A 17,642-nucleotide genomic window follows, 5' to 3' on the forward strand; every position below is an offset into this window, starting at 1 on the left:
TCTATTTTTACTTTCTCTTGCTGGTTAGTTTTAGGCACTAAAATGATTTGGAGAGGGTAGGTAATGATTGCTCTTTGGGTTAAGTGTGCCCGTCCCAATGTGCCATTACACTATGTTTTGTGGTGTGTCAAGCACCACTGTAAGACAAAGGTTAAGCATAGTGGAAAAGATTTGTGGGCCTTACTGATGTTGAAATTTATCCGCGTTCGTTTTAAAATTATAAATTTCCTCTAGCAGGAAATAAATCTGTTGTATTATAATAAAGCTATTATTTTTTATTGTTATTTCAGCTTTGCTTTTTTTAGTTATCTGTTCTTTAATATCATACAATAAGCTTTCACTGCTACAGAGAAGAAGCTGTTGTAAAAATTAAAAAATATATCTCCTCTTTGTGCATGTGCAGAAAAAAGATTCAAATGTAACGCACAGTTTTCTTCTTTGCATCAGTGACACTGACACCCACACTCCGTTTGGAAGTCAAGGTACAGGAGCACATTGTGACCCAATCTGCACACATGGGTGTGGTTAAACATTAGCACAAACCAGAATCAAACTCAATCAGAGGGCAGATAGTTCAGTTGAATTTATCTCAGCAGCAAGTCCCGAAACGTAGATGTTACATTTTCAAGATGATAATCACACAGGTTCAGGTGGGTTTAATCAGATTCTATAACACTTTGAAGAACAGTAATTAAAATTCATAGCTGTAACTTCAGCTGCACAGTGTGGGAACTCTGAGAGCTTTACAGTTTTACAGTTTTCTTCTTTGTATCTGTACACAGATTTTCACCCAAAGTCAACTCTTACAATTTTGTCGCAGATCTTATTTAACAGTTGGATGTATGTTATCATTTTTTTTCTATAAACTTTAATGTTTACAACATGTACACAGACTCCAACCTCTTATTCACATATGGGATATTATAAATAACAATTACAAATAACGAACAAATAACAATAACAATAATCAGAATTGGCTGTGAAGATCATTGTAATATTTAGTCAATTCGTACAGGATCGTGATTTTTTTTGTATGTTAGACTATAATTATCCTGCTGCAATTAACAATCTAAATATCACAGATAATAAAATGTGCTTGAGGCAAGATATTTTGAAATTTTCCAGCTTAAATGTCAAAAAGCAGATTTACGTTGCATTTCTTACTTTGTTGTTTGCATTCCATTCTGTTTTTAGTTTAGTTTAAATGCCACAAACAATTTAATTGACATACAGTGGCTTGTAAAAGTGTTCGGCCCCCTTGAACTTTTCCACATTTTGTCACTTTACAGCCACAAACATGAATCAATTTTATTGGAATTCCACGTGAAAGACCAACACAAAGTGGTGTACACGTGAGAAGTGGAACGAAAATCATACATGATTCCAAACATTTTTTACAAATAAATAACTGAAAAGTGGGGTGTGCGTAATTATTCAGCCCCCTGAATCAGTACTTTGTAGAACCACCTTTTGCTGCAATTATAGCTGCCAGTCTTTTAGGGTCTGTCTCTACCAGCTTTGCACATCTAGAGACTAAAATTCTTGCCCATTCTTCTTTGTAAAACAGCTCCAGCTCAGTCAGATTAGATGGACAGCGTTTGTGAACAGCATTTTTCAGATTTTGCCACAGATTCTCGATTGGATTTAGATCTGGACTTTGACTGAGCCATTCTAACACATGGATATGTTTTGTGTTTGGGTTATGTTTAGGGTCGTTGTCCTGCTGGAAGGTGAACCTGATGAAAGACCTACATTTACTGAACAACGCACTGAATGTCCCACTGAATGTCCCACTGAACGACCCATTGACCCACCCACTGAACTGAATTTGGTGTTGAAAAATGTTTCTTATGTTAATTTAAGAGGTGTTAAAACTGACCAGTCGATTTTGACAGGGAACACTAAAGTAAGGGGGTGGGGTGAACACAACCGGAGGGTTAATGACACCTTTGCCTTTGTATTGTCTTTGTGTTTAGAAGATTTTTCCAGCTGCTGACTAATTAACATTTGATGTGCCCCCAAGTATTTACAGCAACAATATATATGTGAGTGAGCTAGCTCACTGCATATGTGATATTTGCTTGCAATGCCTGGCAAAAGGTCACTTGGCACATATTTACATAGACTATACAAATATTATAATTGGCATGTCCAGAATTTGGTCAGGAAATATAAGGAGCTTAAGGAGGGTGATGAAGAGACTCACAAATGTGCAGATTCTGTATGGAAATCATTTATGGCTAAATAAAGTATCTGCTTTTGTGGGCACTCTGCCTTGATTGCAGAGAGCCAAGAATGGTGGCCAACCCCTTTCAAGGCCCTCAAGTGCAGGGATGCATATTTAGTTTGTTTCCAGCTAGTCATATACTGTAAGCTAGACGGGTCTCACTCTTGAGTCCCTGTCCTGTCAGGCTTAAGGAGCCTGCTCAAGAGCTTGGAGTCTGGCTGGAAGTCCTTGACTGAAGAACTAAGGAGTCCAGCTGTGTGTTCCCACTGTCGCCAAGAGGAGAGGACTAATGTGATGAGCAGTTCTATGGTAAATCCAGATGGCTACAATTAGTAATGCAGTCATGTTCATCAGTACATTTACTGGTGACTGACTTTTTCCCTTTGACTTTTTCTTTCCACTTTGTAAAAACAAGAAAAGGGAAGAAAGCCAAAATCCCCATAACATTTGTTGCTGTTTTAGACTTGATAATTGTGTGTTCTTTTTTCCGTTCCTTTCAACATCTCTCATTGTGCTAATAAATCTGTACCTCACTGTTAGTCATTCATTGTCCTCCATGAGACATTTTCAAGGACTGAGCTTCAGGTTTCTACTCTAACAAGCATTTGATGATAGTGAAATCATATGGGGTGCCCAATAACCATGACCCTTAATTTTCTCTTTCTTAGGTATATGTTTATAGTTTAGGCAATTAAACACTGGGTGCATGTTTATGCTTGAGAACAGCCTTGGCTCTTTCTTTATGTTTAATTCTATGACAGTGTGTTTGAATGAAAGCATCAGGTAGACTCTGTTTGTTGATTAAATGAAAGGAATCTAAAGAAAAAAAGAAAGTGCAGCAACACTACATTGTATCTGACAGTTTCTATACATTTCAGGTCCTTGGTGATAATGGCTCTGATACTAACATACGACACAAATAGCCTTTTTATTTTCAAAAGATGGTGAGGAGGTCTTTGTGCTGCATGGTCTGAATAATGATTTTCTGGGTTTTCTTGGATTAGCTACAGTGGGGTGAAAAAGTAAAGGTATGTTGTTTGGATGTTGGTAGTATAATTCAATAATTCATATGCCTGGTTTGTAAATTTAAGTTTTGCATGAGCATTTTTACCCTGAGGTTTTCCAACAAGACGGCCTGTTCTCGAACACAACCAGGTGAGCAGAACACGCTGCACAGCCACAGCAACAAAAATGAGGAACACTGAAATACTGTGGATTTGGAGCATTATCTTTTTATAGGTGATATTCAGACTCAGTTTTTTGAGCAGACACTACATGCCATGCATACATGGAATTTATGGCTGACTCATGAGTGTATTATCCCTGCAAAGAAACTGATGTGACTGTTCTGTCTGTTTTGGTTTTGGTTTTTTGTGTCTGATTTTTTAAATTATTATGTAAAAGGAGGTGAGGTGGAGATGGAGCTTACACCAGTTTAGAAGCGATCATTTTGGAAATTGGAATTAATCTACATGGCATACTGAAACAGGAAAATTTTGGAGAAATATTTTGGTTTTTTGATTCTCAAAAAGATATTACAAATTAATCTGCATTCAGATATGTTTCTTGGTCCAGGGACTCAATTCATGAATAACATGAGAATTTTCAGCCTTGGTAAAAGCGTATAGTCTTAGCATGCTTTTATTTGAGAACATTCAATCAACAGATCTAATCTTTTCTTGATTTTCTGTATCCTGTGCAGTCAGACTTCTGTGGACCTTAAATTAAAATATTTATATAGTGTATTTATTGAGTAAGCCTGTTTTCATTGCACTTTGTTGCATTTACTTGATCTATAAAGATAAAAACAGTTTGTAAAATTGGTGCACGGCTCTATTCAGCTTTTTTTTTACCCAAAAACACAAGCTACAAAACATTCAAACTTTATGGAAACCAGGAACTACTTAGCCCAGGCAACATGGACACTGAGCATAGAGCTAGGTGGATGGCATGACAAAGAACAGAGGGAAAATCAGACAATATACACACACACACAATATGACAGGGGAACAAACCACAGTTAGGAACACAGGTGACAAAAGTTAAGCAAAACTTAACATCATACACACTGGGCAGGAGACTATCAAAGTAAAACAAAAAGTAACACACACTGCAACTAAGACACATGGGCGTGACACAGAGAACAGAGAGAAACACATGAACAAGACAGACTAAACATGTGAAGTGGAACAAAGGGCAGACATGAAAACAGTAGCCTAAAGCCTAGATAACAAAACTAAGCCCAGAATGGACAAATACTGAGCATAGCAGAATGATAACCAAAACCTGGAGCACAAACTTAACCACATAATAACAAAAGCCAGCATAACAACAAATACAAAATTCAGAACTATAATATAAAGACAACAAACTAGAAAACTCCCTAACATTCCCAAAATGCAAAAAGCTGGGTCACAGACCAAGGAACTCTACACCTTGTCATTTTGTTTATCATTCCTTGTGCTATTGACCAATAGTTTGGCGTCATAAGGCCAAGATTCTATTATATATTATGTGTATCCATATATATGTGAGTGAGCTAGCTCACTCACATATATATTGTTGCTGTAAATACTTGGGAGCACATCAAATGTTAATTAGTCAGCAGCTGGAAAAATCTTCTAAACACAAAGACAATTATCTACTTCAATTTGAGCGATGGTTGCTAAAATTGTAGTGCCCAGCGGATCATAGAAATGAATTAGCTTTTGTGGTGTCCCAATGCAACCTGTAATGTGCTGATATTAAAATTGGAAGGCGAATAGTAAAACTGCAGGGCACTGATCAGTCGTTGTGACGTTATGTTAGAAATTCAGGACACTGAAGTTTATGGTGACATGTCATGTTTCAGAATGGAGATTGTTAACGTTAATAAAAGTGAATATAAGGCCTGATTTACATGATTCATATCATTCACAATTTAAAGTAATCCTTATTTGTCTTATATAGTGTGGTCCAGAATTTAATTTCAACTAATTTTCACATATAATGTCTTGAATTCTCAAACACGTAGCCTGATGCAGATAACTCTTAAGCTGGAGAGGAAATGGCGTGTCACAAATTTAGAAGATCATCATTTAGCCTGGAGAAATAGTTTGTTGCTTTATAAGAAAGCCCTCTGCAAAGCCAGAACATCTTACTACTCATCACTGATTGAAGAAAATAAGAACAACCCCAGTTTTCTCTTCAGCACTGTAGCCAGGCTGACAAAAAGTCAGAGCTCTATTGAGCCAACCATCCCTTTAACGTTAACTAGTGATGACTTCATGAAATTCTTCACAAATAAAATTTGAATCATTAAAGAAAAAATTACCAATAATCATCCTACAGATGTAATATTATCTACAGCTACATGAATATTCATTTAGACTCTTTTTCTCCAATTGATCTTTCTGAGTTAACTTCAATAATTCAAACCTTCAACGTGTCTTTTAGACCCCATTCCTACAAAACTGCTCAAAGAAGTCCTGCCATTAATTAATGCTTCAATCTTAAAGATGATCAACTCATCTCTAATAATCGGCTGTGTACCACAGGCCTTCAAGCTGGCTGTAGTTACTGTTACTTAAAAAGCCATCTCTAGACCCAGCTGTCTTAGCTAATTATAGGCCAATCTCCAACCTTCCTTTCATATCAAAAATCCTTGAAAGAGTAGTTGTCAAACAGCTAACAGATCATCTGCAGAGGAATGGTTTATTTGAAGAGTTTCAGTCAGGTTTCAGAGCTCATCACAGCACAGAAACAGCTTTAGTAAAGGTTACAAATGAGCTTCTTTCTTCACCCAGCTCTATCTATCCATGAAGCCAGATAACACACACTAATTAGTTAAACTGCAGGAATGTCTTAAAGACATAAAGACCTGGATGGCCGCTAACTTTCTGCTTCTTAATTCAGATTAAACTGAGGTTATTGTACCCTGCCCTGAAAATCTTAGAAATATGGTATCTAACCAGATTCTTACTCAGGATGGCATTACCTTGGCCTCCAGTAACACTGTGAGGAACCTTGGTGTGATTTTTGACAAAGACATGTTCTTCAATGCACATATTAAACAAATATGTAAGACTGCTTTCTTCCATTTGCGCAACATCTCTAAAGTTAGAAATATCCTGTCTCTTAGTGACGCTGAAAAACAAGATCATGCAGTTATTACTTTCAGGATGGACTACTGTAATTCATTATTATCATGATGTCCTAAAAACTCCCTGAAAAGCCTTCAATTAATCCAAAATGCTGCAGCAAGAGTCCTGACAGGGACCAGAAAGAGAGAGCAGATTTCTCCTGTTTTGGCTTCCCTTCATTGGCTTCCTGTTAAATTCAGAATTGAATTCAAAATCCTGCTCCTCACATACAAGGCCTTAAATAATCAGGCCCCATCTTATCTTAATGACCTTGTAGTACCATATCACCCAATTAGAGCATTTCACTCTCGCTCTGCAGGCCTACTTGTTGTTCCTAGAGTATTTAAAAGTAGAATGGGAGGGAGAGCCTTCAGTTTTCAGGCCCCTTTTCAGTGGAACCAGCTTCCAGTTTGGATTAAGGAGACAGACACCTTTGTCCTGTTTTCCTTCTCTCACCCCAACCGGTCGCAGCAGATAGCCCCGCCCCTCCCTAAGCCTGGTTCTGCTGGCGGTTTCTTCCTGTGAAAAGGGAGTTTTTCCTTCCCACTGTCGCCAAAGTGCTTGCTCGTAGGGGGTCATATGATTGTTGGGTTTTTCTCTGTATCTATTATTGTACGATCTACTGTACAATATAAAGCGCCTTGAGGTGACTGCCGTTGTGATTTGGTGCTATATAAATAAAATTGAATTGAATTGACTTGAATCAGTCCCTATCATATCTTAAAGACCTCATACTATCATGTTGTCACAATAGAGTGTTTTACAGTGGTCGTTAGAATTTCTAATCCAAAACTCCCAGTTTGGATATGAAAGACAGACACCCTCTCTATTTTTAAGACTTTGTATAAAACTTTCATTTTAGATAAAGCTTATTGTTAAGGTTGGAACAGAGACCCCTGAACCCTCTGTTAGTTAAACTTCAATAGGCCAAAGATCCTGGGACCTTTCCATGACACTCTGAGCGTTTTCTTCTTCAATCGCCTCTTTTTTATGTGTTTACACATCACTTTTGCACTGCGTCATTAGTAGTTTTCATGGCTGAATATGTTATAGTCTCACAAATCAAACCTGCTAATTTATTGACTATATGCCTTAAAGTTATACCATCATGCCAGCTCTGTGTTGACTTACTGAACAAAACGATATCTCCACAGTTTGCAGTTCATGGTTCATGAACTGCAAACCTCCAGTATAAGCAGCCTCAAGCCAAACACCAGTGAATGTATACAACGGGAATATTAAGAGCTTCTCACCTGCTTGACATCATATCCCAAAAGGACAAAATTCAGATCTGGAGAAACTGCGAACTTTGACGCTTTAAAAGTCGCCTGTGGGAAGAACAAGAATATGAGAAGAGTGTGAGTTTTTAGTTGCTGCTGTTGTTTTCACAATGAGCCTTTTCACGGGTTGCTGAACACCTACACTTTTCAAACTAGTCGTGTCTTGATGCATCAACATACACACTCTGATAGATCAGTGCATGGAGTGGCTTGAGTGGCCTGAGCTGGGTCACAACGGCTGCTCTTTCCAAGATGTTGCAACCCACAAAAAAGTCTTGCATCACAATACTGACAAAATATGTCATTGAGATTTTTAATTTTTATTTCTTACTTACAAATGTTGTATTTTTCAACAGAAGGTCTGTCTCGTTGGTGCGTGTGTTGATTTTGAAAACGTCTCCATCCCAGCTTCGAAAGATTATTTCATCCTCTGTAGGACAGATAGAGGCATTAAATTGATATGCAATGTTTGTATGTAAACAGATATGAGTTTTTCAACCTGTTTTTCAATGGTCACGTACTGAACATAAACCGGGAAACCTACACATAGATTACATGAATAAAAACAAAAGTCACAAGCATGAAAAGGCAATCAAGTTCTTCTCTTATCAGTAACAATGATATTTATTAAAAAAAACATAAAACCATCACCTATTATTGCTATAACAATAACAATAATAATATAATAAAAATCAAGATTCAAAATATTTTCTTCTTTCACAATTCCCAATGAACACAATCTCTTAATGAACAAAATATTATTTATTGGAGGTGGGTTTTTTCCCCTTTGGACAGAAGAGGTCTGTTTAAAACACATGAAGTTTCGACTGCAGCTGACTGTGTTTATTTTTAATGTTGCCGAGGCAACCTCAGCCACATGAATTTGTGATGTGGTCCTGAAAGTTTGCATTATTTATATAATCTAAGATTGCATACTTCAGAAACGCTCTCATCTGCACCTCCGTGTCAGATGGGTATTGGAACCGGCTATTTGTTTGTGGATTAGGCTCGCTGTGGTTTCTATTACTTCTGTTATCTCCTTATTTCTTTGTGCTGTTTTCTTCCTTTGCCTTCTGTGTTCTCCCGTCTTTATTCTCATGTCTTGTGTTAGTCTTTCTGTCTTCTTGTTATAGTTTAGAAATTTTAGATTTCTGATGAGCTATGTTTTGGTTTTACTTTGTGTTTCTTGTTTCCTTTCTTAGTAAGTGTCTCTGTCTTTATCGTATTTGCTTGTATTTGACTGTTTCCACCTGTGCTTTGTTCTGCTACTAGCCAGTTATGCATGCATTGCTCCCTTTGCCTGTACTCGATTGTCTGTTGCTGTTCCTCATCTTTGTCCTGTTTTTTCTAGATGCAGGAACTTTTAATGGGAATTGTTACCATTCCAAGGTTGCTTATGTTGACCATATCTTTGCAAATAAAGTAAAAACTGGAGATGTCTTCTTGTTTTCTCCCATGGAGTTTTCAGTCTTGCCAGATGCACTGCTCATATTATGTGTGGATTTTAAAACACATATTTGAATTTTTCTGAAGCTGTAGTCTCATTTGTTGAAAGTTGTTTTATAAAGTCCAGAGGCAGAAAAGGTTAAAATTCATTTTTCAAGGTGCTCAAGGTAAAATTAGTTTCTTCAAAGTAAAACTGGTCAGCAGATGATCATTTTGTTCCTGATGAATTGCAACAGTTGAACTTCTCACCTTTTGACTCCAGAAAATATTACGGGACTACATTTTCGTGCAGCAAAATACAGTTCCAACCCCCACACATCCACTCACCCAAGTTGGAAAAAATGTTTTTTCAAAGTTGCAAACTAAGTTAACAGCAAAAATTAGAGCAAGCAGCTAAAACACTGGGAATGAGAAGTGCTAGATTCTACAATAGAATACACATTTGTCCCACAACCTAAGTGATTATTTAGGTAAGTAAAACTATGTATACTGGTTTGAGAAAGGGTAGCGTACTGTCATCTGAGGCCTGTACTATGAAGTGAGTGACAAATGTATCTTTGTGTTATCAGGATTCATCTACTTAACACTGCCAGTCAGGGTTACTGGTCACTTGAAGCTAGATATCATCTCACTAAGTTAACCCTGGATTTCCCCTGTGTGTTCTTGTGAAAGGGGTGACACTGGCAGCATCTGATCAATCACAATTCTGAATAAGTGTCCTGGTGGCAAATAAGCTCATGTTATAAAGAGAGATAAATTATATTATGAGAAAAATATAAATAGGCTGAAAGCAACACATCTGCTGCAGGCAAAGCAATAGTATGAGTGAGTGGTAGGGAGGAAAAGCACTGTTGAGTAATTTAGTATTAAAAGCGGTGTATGAATGCATAAGCACTTTATGCGCTTCAGTGAGATTGAAAAAGGTCTTTTGATATTTGAAGCCAGGAAGGAAAGCCAGCAAAAATCTGTAACTGTGTAAGCTAACTAACTTATCAATATCACAGCTCTGACATTAATCCACAGGAGAATGAGATGAATTGAGGATTGGATTTATTTTATTAAAACACTCTTTAACAGACAGTTTTAGTTTTCTTTCCTTCTGTTGAAAACTCGGTGGTGTTTGACAGTCAGAACAAAAATAAAAGTAAAAGCAGAATCTAAATGCAGGATAACCTGCATGTAAATTTGGTTTAAGATCCAGAAGTACAAATAGGAACTCTGTTTTAGGATCATAATGTGTACAGAATAATCAAACTTTTGTGGAATTATTAGCTGCCAGTTAAAAAAAAAACAATGAAAGGAGTATAATTGTGTCTAAGAATTTATATTTAGTACTGGTGCTCCTCAGCAAAAGACAAAGACATGCTACTGAAAATGTTTAGATCCACGTGCTGACAGAGTATAATGGATCATCTGGGAATAGTGACGCTATTTTCTTGAGAACTGATTGATCAGTGATTGGTGGTGATTTTATACTTGTTGACAGCGTACTCTGGAGCAGGACTACTCAAGAACAGAAAATAAATGCAATCATCAACAAAAAAAGAAGATCAAAATGCAAGTGACCAACAATAAATCTGTATTGCTACATGAGAGGAAACACTTGTGTCATTTTAGGAATCCTTTACAACAATCTGAAAGGAAAGTAAAATGTTGATTGCAAAGCATCTACTGTTAATGTTATTTGTAATGGCTTTTGGCATGAAAATAACACCTCAGTCCAAGGATAAGCACTTCAATATTTTCTGTAATATACTCACATATCTATATTATTGCTAATATATATTGTAATATATCTATATCACTAAAGCACTTCTGGATGGATGCAAACTGCATTTCGTTGCCCTGTACCTGTGCATGTGCAATGACAATAAAGTTGAATTCTATTCTATTCTATTCTATTCAACCACCGACCATGTGTAAAGACCAAAAGTTTAGAATTCCTGGTAGACATTAAACAGATAAGTCCAGTCAAGGCAGTTTTATTTATACAGAACATTTAAAACAACAGTAGGTGACCCACTGTGCTTTCCAGGCAAATGTTTCTGGTCTCCAAAAACCCAAATTAAAAAAAACACGCAAAAGTCACATAAGCAAACATCACGAAAAAACTTTCCTGGAACGGCCTGTCTAAAAAAAACTCAGTTTTCAACAGTAGAAACAATAACAGGAGTTCCTGCAATAACTCTCATCTAATCCCAAACCAGCATTACAGTCCACGGAGGCTGGAATTCCATTAATGCATTTGACAGGTCTGAATCATTCCAGGGCCCCTGTCTCATGTAAATGTCAACGAATAAGCTCGGAGGCATCAATCTCAGTCAAGAAAGCCGTTGACTTTCAAACACTCAAAACACTTTAGAGTATAATGACAGGAAAATAAATATGAAATACAGACTGATTGCTTGTTTTCAACAGGCAAGCAAATCCTCAAAAGGGCTCTTGTCATTTAGAAACTCCTACCCACAGTAAAACAAACCACAATCCATTTTTTTCCTTCATATTTTATATGCAGCACGTGTAGCAAATCACTGGTTATAAAAAAAACATTTTAAAGCAGAGGTAATTGGAAAAATAGGGCTAGTGTCTTCCTGAGTTGAGGACAATTCCTTGAGAAATTGCTTCGAGGATAACGGCAACATGTAATCTCAGATGTGATTAAAGTGTCTCAACTATTCAATGACTTGCCACTTTTAGGCAGAGGACAAGAATTAAGGAAGTACCCACTGCTGACACTGTTTCAAAACTGACAAAAAGTCATTTATAGCTCCCAAAGTAAATATAACAGGGTGAAGAAAATATTAATGTTTCACATTGCAGTACTTTCACCAAACACTGATGTCCTTGTCGATCACAACTGATCAATTGAGGAGCGAGATTTATTTTAAAGGTTAAATGAATGCACGTCAGGGCTGCAACCAATGATTATTTTCAGTGTCACTTCATTTAACCTTTCTCAAATTAGCCAACTAATCATAGGATCTATAACTTTACATAAATTGCATTTTTGTTGTTGTCAAAAAATCAAAGATATTTACAAGCAGCAAATCCTCGTGCTTGAGAAGCATGAAACCAGAAAATGGGACTTCAGAGATTAATTAAAATAGTTGCCAATTAAACAAATAATCAATTTCTCAAATGCTTCTTTCTGCTTCATTGCTCTTCGGTTAAACTGGAGGCACAGAGTTTGAGAGATGTCAGTATTTGCCACACAGGGACTAGTGCATCTAATGACACAAGATTCTGGGATTTCAGAGCTTTGCTCATACTCCAAATAAAAGTCTGAACTTTTTTTGGCATTTCTTTTAAAATGTGTCAACATCTGGGAAGAACTCAGTTTGTGCTCTGTCACTGTTATTTATTAGACTGAGATGTTGTCAGTTGTTTGCAAGTAATAGCAAGGTAGGGGACGTGTGCTTCAGAGTGCTTAAAGTGCCAATTTTGAAGATTTCTTGTTTAAATAATGTCACTATCTGTCAGCAAATGAGATAACACAATGGTGAACCTATCATACACTGACACAGCACAGTACAGTATTTATCTATTTCCAGTATTGTGATCTGGATGTTAGTGGCTGTTAGTCCTTATAATCCTCTCTCATTATTGTTGTAAAGTTTTCTCTTCCCATGGTTTCCTGTTTTATGAGCCATTTGTGTTTCCCCAGTCTGCATTTTATTGTGTGTGGCTTGATTCTTGGTCCCTTGCTTCTTGATTCATTTCACTTCTTGCTTAATTTTCAAAGATTAGTCCCTGTTTGGTCTTTCTGTTTTCTTTTACCTCCTTCCATATTTCACCCTTTATTGTTGTTTAGATTTCACCTTTTTTCAGGATTGTTGCTGTGTGTATTTAGTCTCAAGATATTTGGTTTTTGTACCATCTTTTGAATTTATTTTATACTTTTGGACCGTGGACTCCATCTGATTTGTTTCTTGTTCATTATGAGGTTGAAAACAAAAGTTTTTTAATTTTAGTAACTGTCGCTCCATTTCATGTGGTGTCTGAAAACAGGTTTTCACTTGATCATTAACTCAAACCATGACACTGGCAACTGGTAAATATTTTCCTCTTTTAAAAGACAAAAATTTGGAGGTTGGAGGTTGGAGGTTTGGGGTTGGCGTTGAAACAAATCGCACCAGAGGCCCATACTTGTGTCATACACATCACAGCAGTTGCATAAATTTTACTACATCATAAGTTAAAAAAATGTGTTGCTTTACTAAGTATAGGCATTGACTTTCTTAAGTTTAAACATTATAAATATCTGGTTGAAATTTAAAAAAATGTCATGATTTGGGTTGAAATGCAACCTTTGCCACATATTTTAAAGCTTTTCTTGGTTGCCATGGTGATATCTCCCTTCTTTCTCTCCATAAAACAGTGCTTTTGACGAATACACTTCCTTTTGAGATGCACTGAAAACATCTGTCTTCATGAAGAAGAAAAAAAGATTTCTGTTTTGGTGACTTTTCCACATTCGGTTATAAGGTTGCACTGGAAAAAACACAACAGTGTCATCGTTAGCATTATTCCACAACAGGTCATTTTGAAATATCACAGGGAGTAATGGGAAAAAAGAAGGAGCAGCCACTGCAAGTGGTTAAATGAAGAGCAGCAGGTGACAGGCTGTACACCTCTTAACTTCCCAGACGGTTACCAGCTTTGATTTTGATCTTTCTACACTGCACAGTGCCAGTCTGTGAACAGCAAGGCACAATGAAAGACACGCTGGCTCACAGAATGAGCAAAAAAAAGGCCAATTATTCTGACATCTTCCACAAAATGACATGGCTGTCTCCAGAATTCTGTCACCTGTAGTATTAAACTACATTTACCTTGACTATCTTTAATTCTAGGCACTGCCAAGTTGACAACGACTGGTATTGTCAAATAAATAGGTAAGCTAACATTACACAGCATATCTGTGTAGGCCCTCAGTCAGCATTAAACACCTTTTAAAGTTGATGGCAAAGACGTTAGAAGAATGCAAAATGTTTCCGTCTTTTAGCTTTACTTTGTTTTCTATTAACCCCTGAGTGCAAAAGCAGATAATTCCACAAGAACATGTGGAAGCAACATTTCTGCCTGTGATTGATTATTGTGATCCACCTTATACTCCTCCTCGGTTTTATGGAGTGTTGATTCAGTGCATCACATTCTGAATGTTCTTGAGGTCCTTGTAGCAGCTGCCGATATTCACAATTGGATACACTCGCTGTTACGGTTTACTGCAGATAAGCCTTGAAAAATTTGAATCAGTTGGTGAAAGTAAGTTGGCGGTCAGAAAGTCTCAGCACTGGCGGAGCACTGCAGAGCCATTCGTATTAAACAATAACCCTGTCAGAACCCTGCAGATATAATATGAACATATGGTGCTTTGGAGCAATAAAAGTTTGTCTTGTTGTACCTTTCTGATCGAAGTGGACCTAGTAATGAATGAGTAAAGACTTAAAGAGCCCTTGGCAGAGTGTTTATTATGCATTTCAAGAACGCAGTGAAGCAACTGAGAGAGAGACCAGAGACTTGTTTTTCTCTCTGTCTGGCAGAGTTTCTAAACATGATTTTATTTTTGCCTTTACTAGTGTGTATAAAATCTTTATCCCTGATTTGATGCCAATAAGTCAATAATTGGGTGTTCTTTTTGAGCCTGGACAAAAGGTTGACATGCATTTCATTGTGGAGAAGCTATCATGTCTTGTGGTGATAATGTAAATGCATGAGGTGTTTATGATGAAATCAGCACTTAATTAACAGAATATATACATCCCCCAACCACTTTATTATTTATGCCTAGCTAGCACCATGGCTACACATCCATACTCTGAGTTCTCACATTACACCACATCCTACAGGTGCTCCATTGGATTGAATCCTACAGGTGCTCCATTGGATTGAGATCTGGAGGCTATGGGGTCAATTTGAGATGATTTGACCTTCGTCACATAAAATGTTACCCTGCTGAAAACAGCCATCAGAAGATGGGTTATATTGTGGTCATAAATGGATGGACATGGTGAGCAACAATACTCTGTGGTGTTTAAACGATCCTTACTTAAATGTGCCACAGAAATATCCCCCATTACACCGCCTCTAGTTTGAATAGAGGTGGTGTAATGGGGGATAAACAGTTTTTGAAATACTCGAGCTCTTTTTAGCACCAACAACCAATTCACGTTCAAAGCCACTTAGCCACCTTTCTTCCCCATTCTGATGTTTGATTTAAACTTTAGCAGTCCTGACCATGTCTGCAAGCCTAAATGTGCTGAGTTGGTGCTGCTCTGATTGGCTGATTAGATCTTTCCATAGACAAGCGATTAAACAGGTGTGATTGGTAAATGTGTATTGTTCCAAATCACTTAATCTCATGAAAATTAACACATTGCAGACACATATTATATTGTTATAATATAATATCTCTGCCTCAAACAAAACGTATCAGTTCATTTCAGTTTCAGTTGTAAAACTACTTTCAGAAACTAGTTCTACAAAGATCTCATTGAGTTCTGTGTCCTTTTACAAAGAAACCTATATTTTGAAAAAAGCCAATTTTGAAGTGCAAGTTGGCTTCCTCAAAGATTACTCTGGGACTTTTATTCTGCTGAATGTAAGACAGGCAGTATTTGAGAGGACCATATAGATTTGCACAGTCCGACTTTCAGGAGCAGAAAACTAAGCATGACCGAGAGGAGCCAACCGCAGTGGTCCTGTCACACAAAGGATAGCTCAGACAGCTTGAAAGCACCACTACTGACATATGGTGTAAAACCATTCACCAGAGAGCCTCTAAAGAATAAAGTCCTTCCATTATGATGAGTGGTACTTGTGTTGATGTGTTTTTCATGGTGAGTCTGCAGGGAGAGTGCATCTTGGCCTCTTTATAGAAACAAACAAAACTATTAGATTTCTCCCAGTGTCACTTAAGAGTTTCATTTCCAGTAGTTGACTATAAACCAATCAAAATTCACTGATGATAACACTTTGTGTTGAAGAAGTAAAGTTTACTTTTAAATTATTAAAAGGAGAAGGAGAAGGTTTCAAAGGCATGTTTTCAATATCTCTAATTATTATTTCAGTCATTTAAAGCAGACCACATAGTAATTATATTGCAGGCTGTTTGAGCACATGTAAAGTGGGTAATGGAAGAAAACAGGAAAAGAGAAGAACATCCTAAAATTAAATACACATTACATTGCCTTCATTCTGTTCTGAGGAAAACTCTGATTTGGTTTGACACAGTAAGTAAGCAGCTCAGATATGAACTATAGCTTGTCATTTCTTGCCAATAATAGAAACATCCATTATTATTGTAGCCTGATCTATTGAGAAATACAGATAAACAGCCAGTGTTGGGACTAACGCGTTATTAAGTAACGCGTTACAGTAACTACGTTATTATTGTGGTAACGAGCACGGTAACTAGTTATTATGCCGAAACCAGGAACGCGTTACTCGTTACTGGGATTTAGATAGGCTCGTTATTCGTTACTTTGTGTGGTGGCCAGTGTTGGTCAAGTTACTTGAAAAAAGTAATCAGTAACTAATTACTGATTACTCCCCCCAAAAAGTAATCCCGTTACTTTACTGATTACTTATTTTCAAAAGTAATTAATTACTTAGTTACTTAGTTACTTAGTTACTTTTTAAAAACACGATTTACAACCTGAAGAGGTGATAAAGTGATAGATCTTTCAGCCCAATTCTACTTTTTCTACATAATCCATCATACAAAATGTAATCAAATGGAAAAGTCTCTTTTTTTAACTTGTTTTATCAGTTTTAATCTTTTAACTTTATGCATCAAGCAAAACATTTAATTATATGCAACATTCTCTGACTTGAATAAATTAGTTTAACATTTAAACCTATTTTCTACACATTCCAGCACATAAAATAAAATATTTTTTGTGTTTTCACTCACTCTTTCAAACAGATGCAAGTAAAACACAGCAGAAAATAAATAAAGTCAAAGACTCAGCGGTCCTTTTGCTCTATTTTCACCTGTAAAGCAGGAGCAGGGTAGGCGGAGGGTTACTCTGGTGCAGGTGTGCTGCGGTCAGTTGAAGAATCCGCGCGAGTGTCTCTGTGAGTTTCCCATTACGTCATAGCTACTCGGTGCTTGCTCGGAAGTTTAGGGGTTTTTTTCGCTGTAAAAAGAAGTTTTCTTCCCACGCACGATGGACACTAATGTTTTTGTCACTTTTTATGGAATCAAACTCAAAGTAAGGTCAGTACTTCCACGCTTTAAACGCTGCACGCTCATACTCTCTCCCGCACTCGATATATTATCCATTGTTGATCTGCACACAGCTGCTGTCACCAACGTCGCACTCGCTAACGTCACTGTCATGAGACATTCTCGCAAAAAAAAATCACGGTTTTAGTAACGCAGTAACGCAGCGTTCCTACGGGAAAGTAACGGTAATCTAATTACTGATTTTGCAATAGTAATCCCTTACTTTACTCGTTACTTGAAAAAAGTAATCAGATTACAGTAACGCGTTACAAGTAACGCGTTACTGCCCATCTCTGGTGGTGGCTATCGCGGAGCTTCCACAGATTCAATAACATTAG

General features: G+C 37.1%; 1 protein-coding gene across 2 annotated transcripts in view; it reads right to left on the bottom strand.

The window, feature by feature from the left end:
* Positions 1-17,642, bottom strand: part of LOC113007388 (inactive dipeptidyl peptidase 10) — a 434,773-nt gene that overhangs the window by 334,870 nt on the left and 82,261 nt on the right. For both annotated transcript variants that reach the window (XM_026143896.2, XM_026143895.2), the window contains exons 4-5: positions 7,964-8,058; positions 7,602-7,676 (exon numbers count right to left, since the gene is read on the bottom strand). In XM_026143896.2, coding sequence (XP_025999681.1) covers positions 7,602-7,676; positions 7,964-8,058 — 170 coding nt within the window. The remainder of the gene's footprint in view (positions 1-7,601; positions 7,677-7,963; positions 8,059-17,642) is intronic.

The sequence above is a fragment of the Astatotilapia calliptera genome, chromosome 16 (assembly GCF_964374335.1).
Source record: "Astatotilapia calliptera chromosome 16, fAstCal68.1, whole genome shotgun sequence".
In the NCBI taxonomy this organism is placed as follows: domain Eukaryota; kingdom Metazoa; phylum Chordata; class Actinopteri; order Cichliformes; family Cichlidae; genus Astatotilapia; species Astatotilapia calliptera.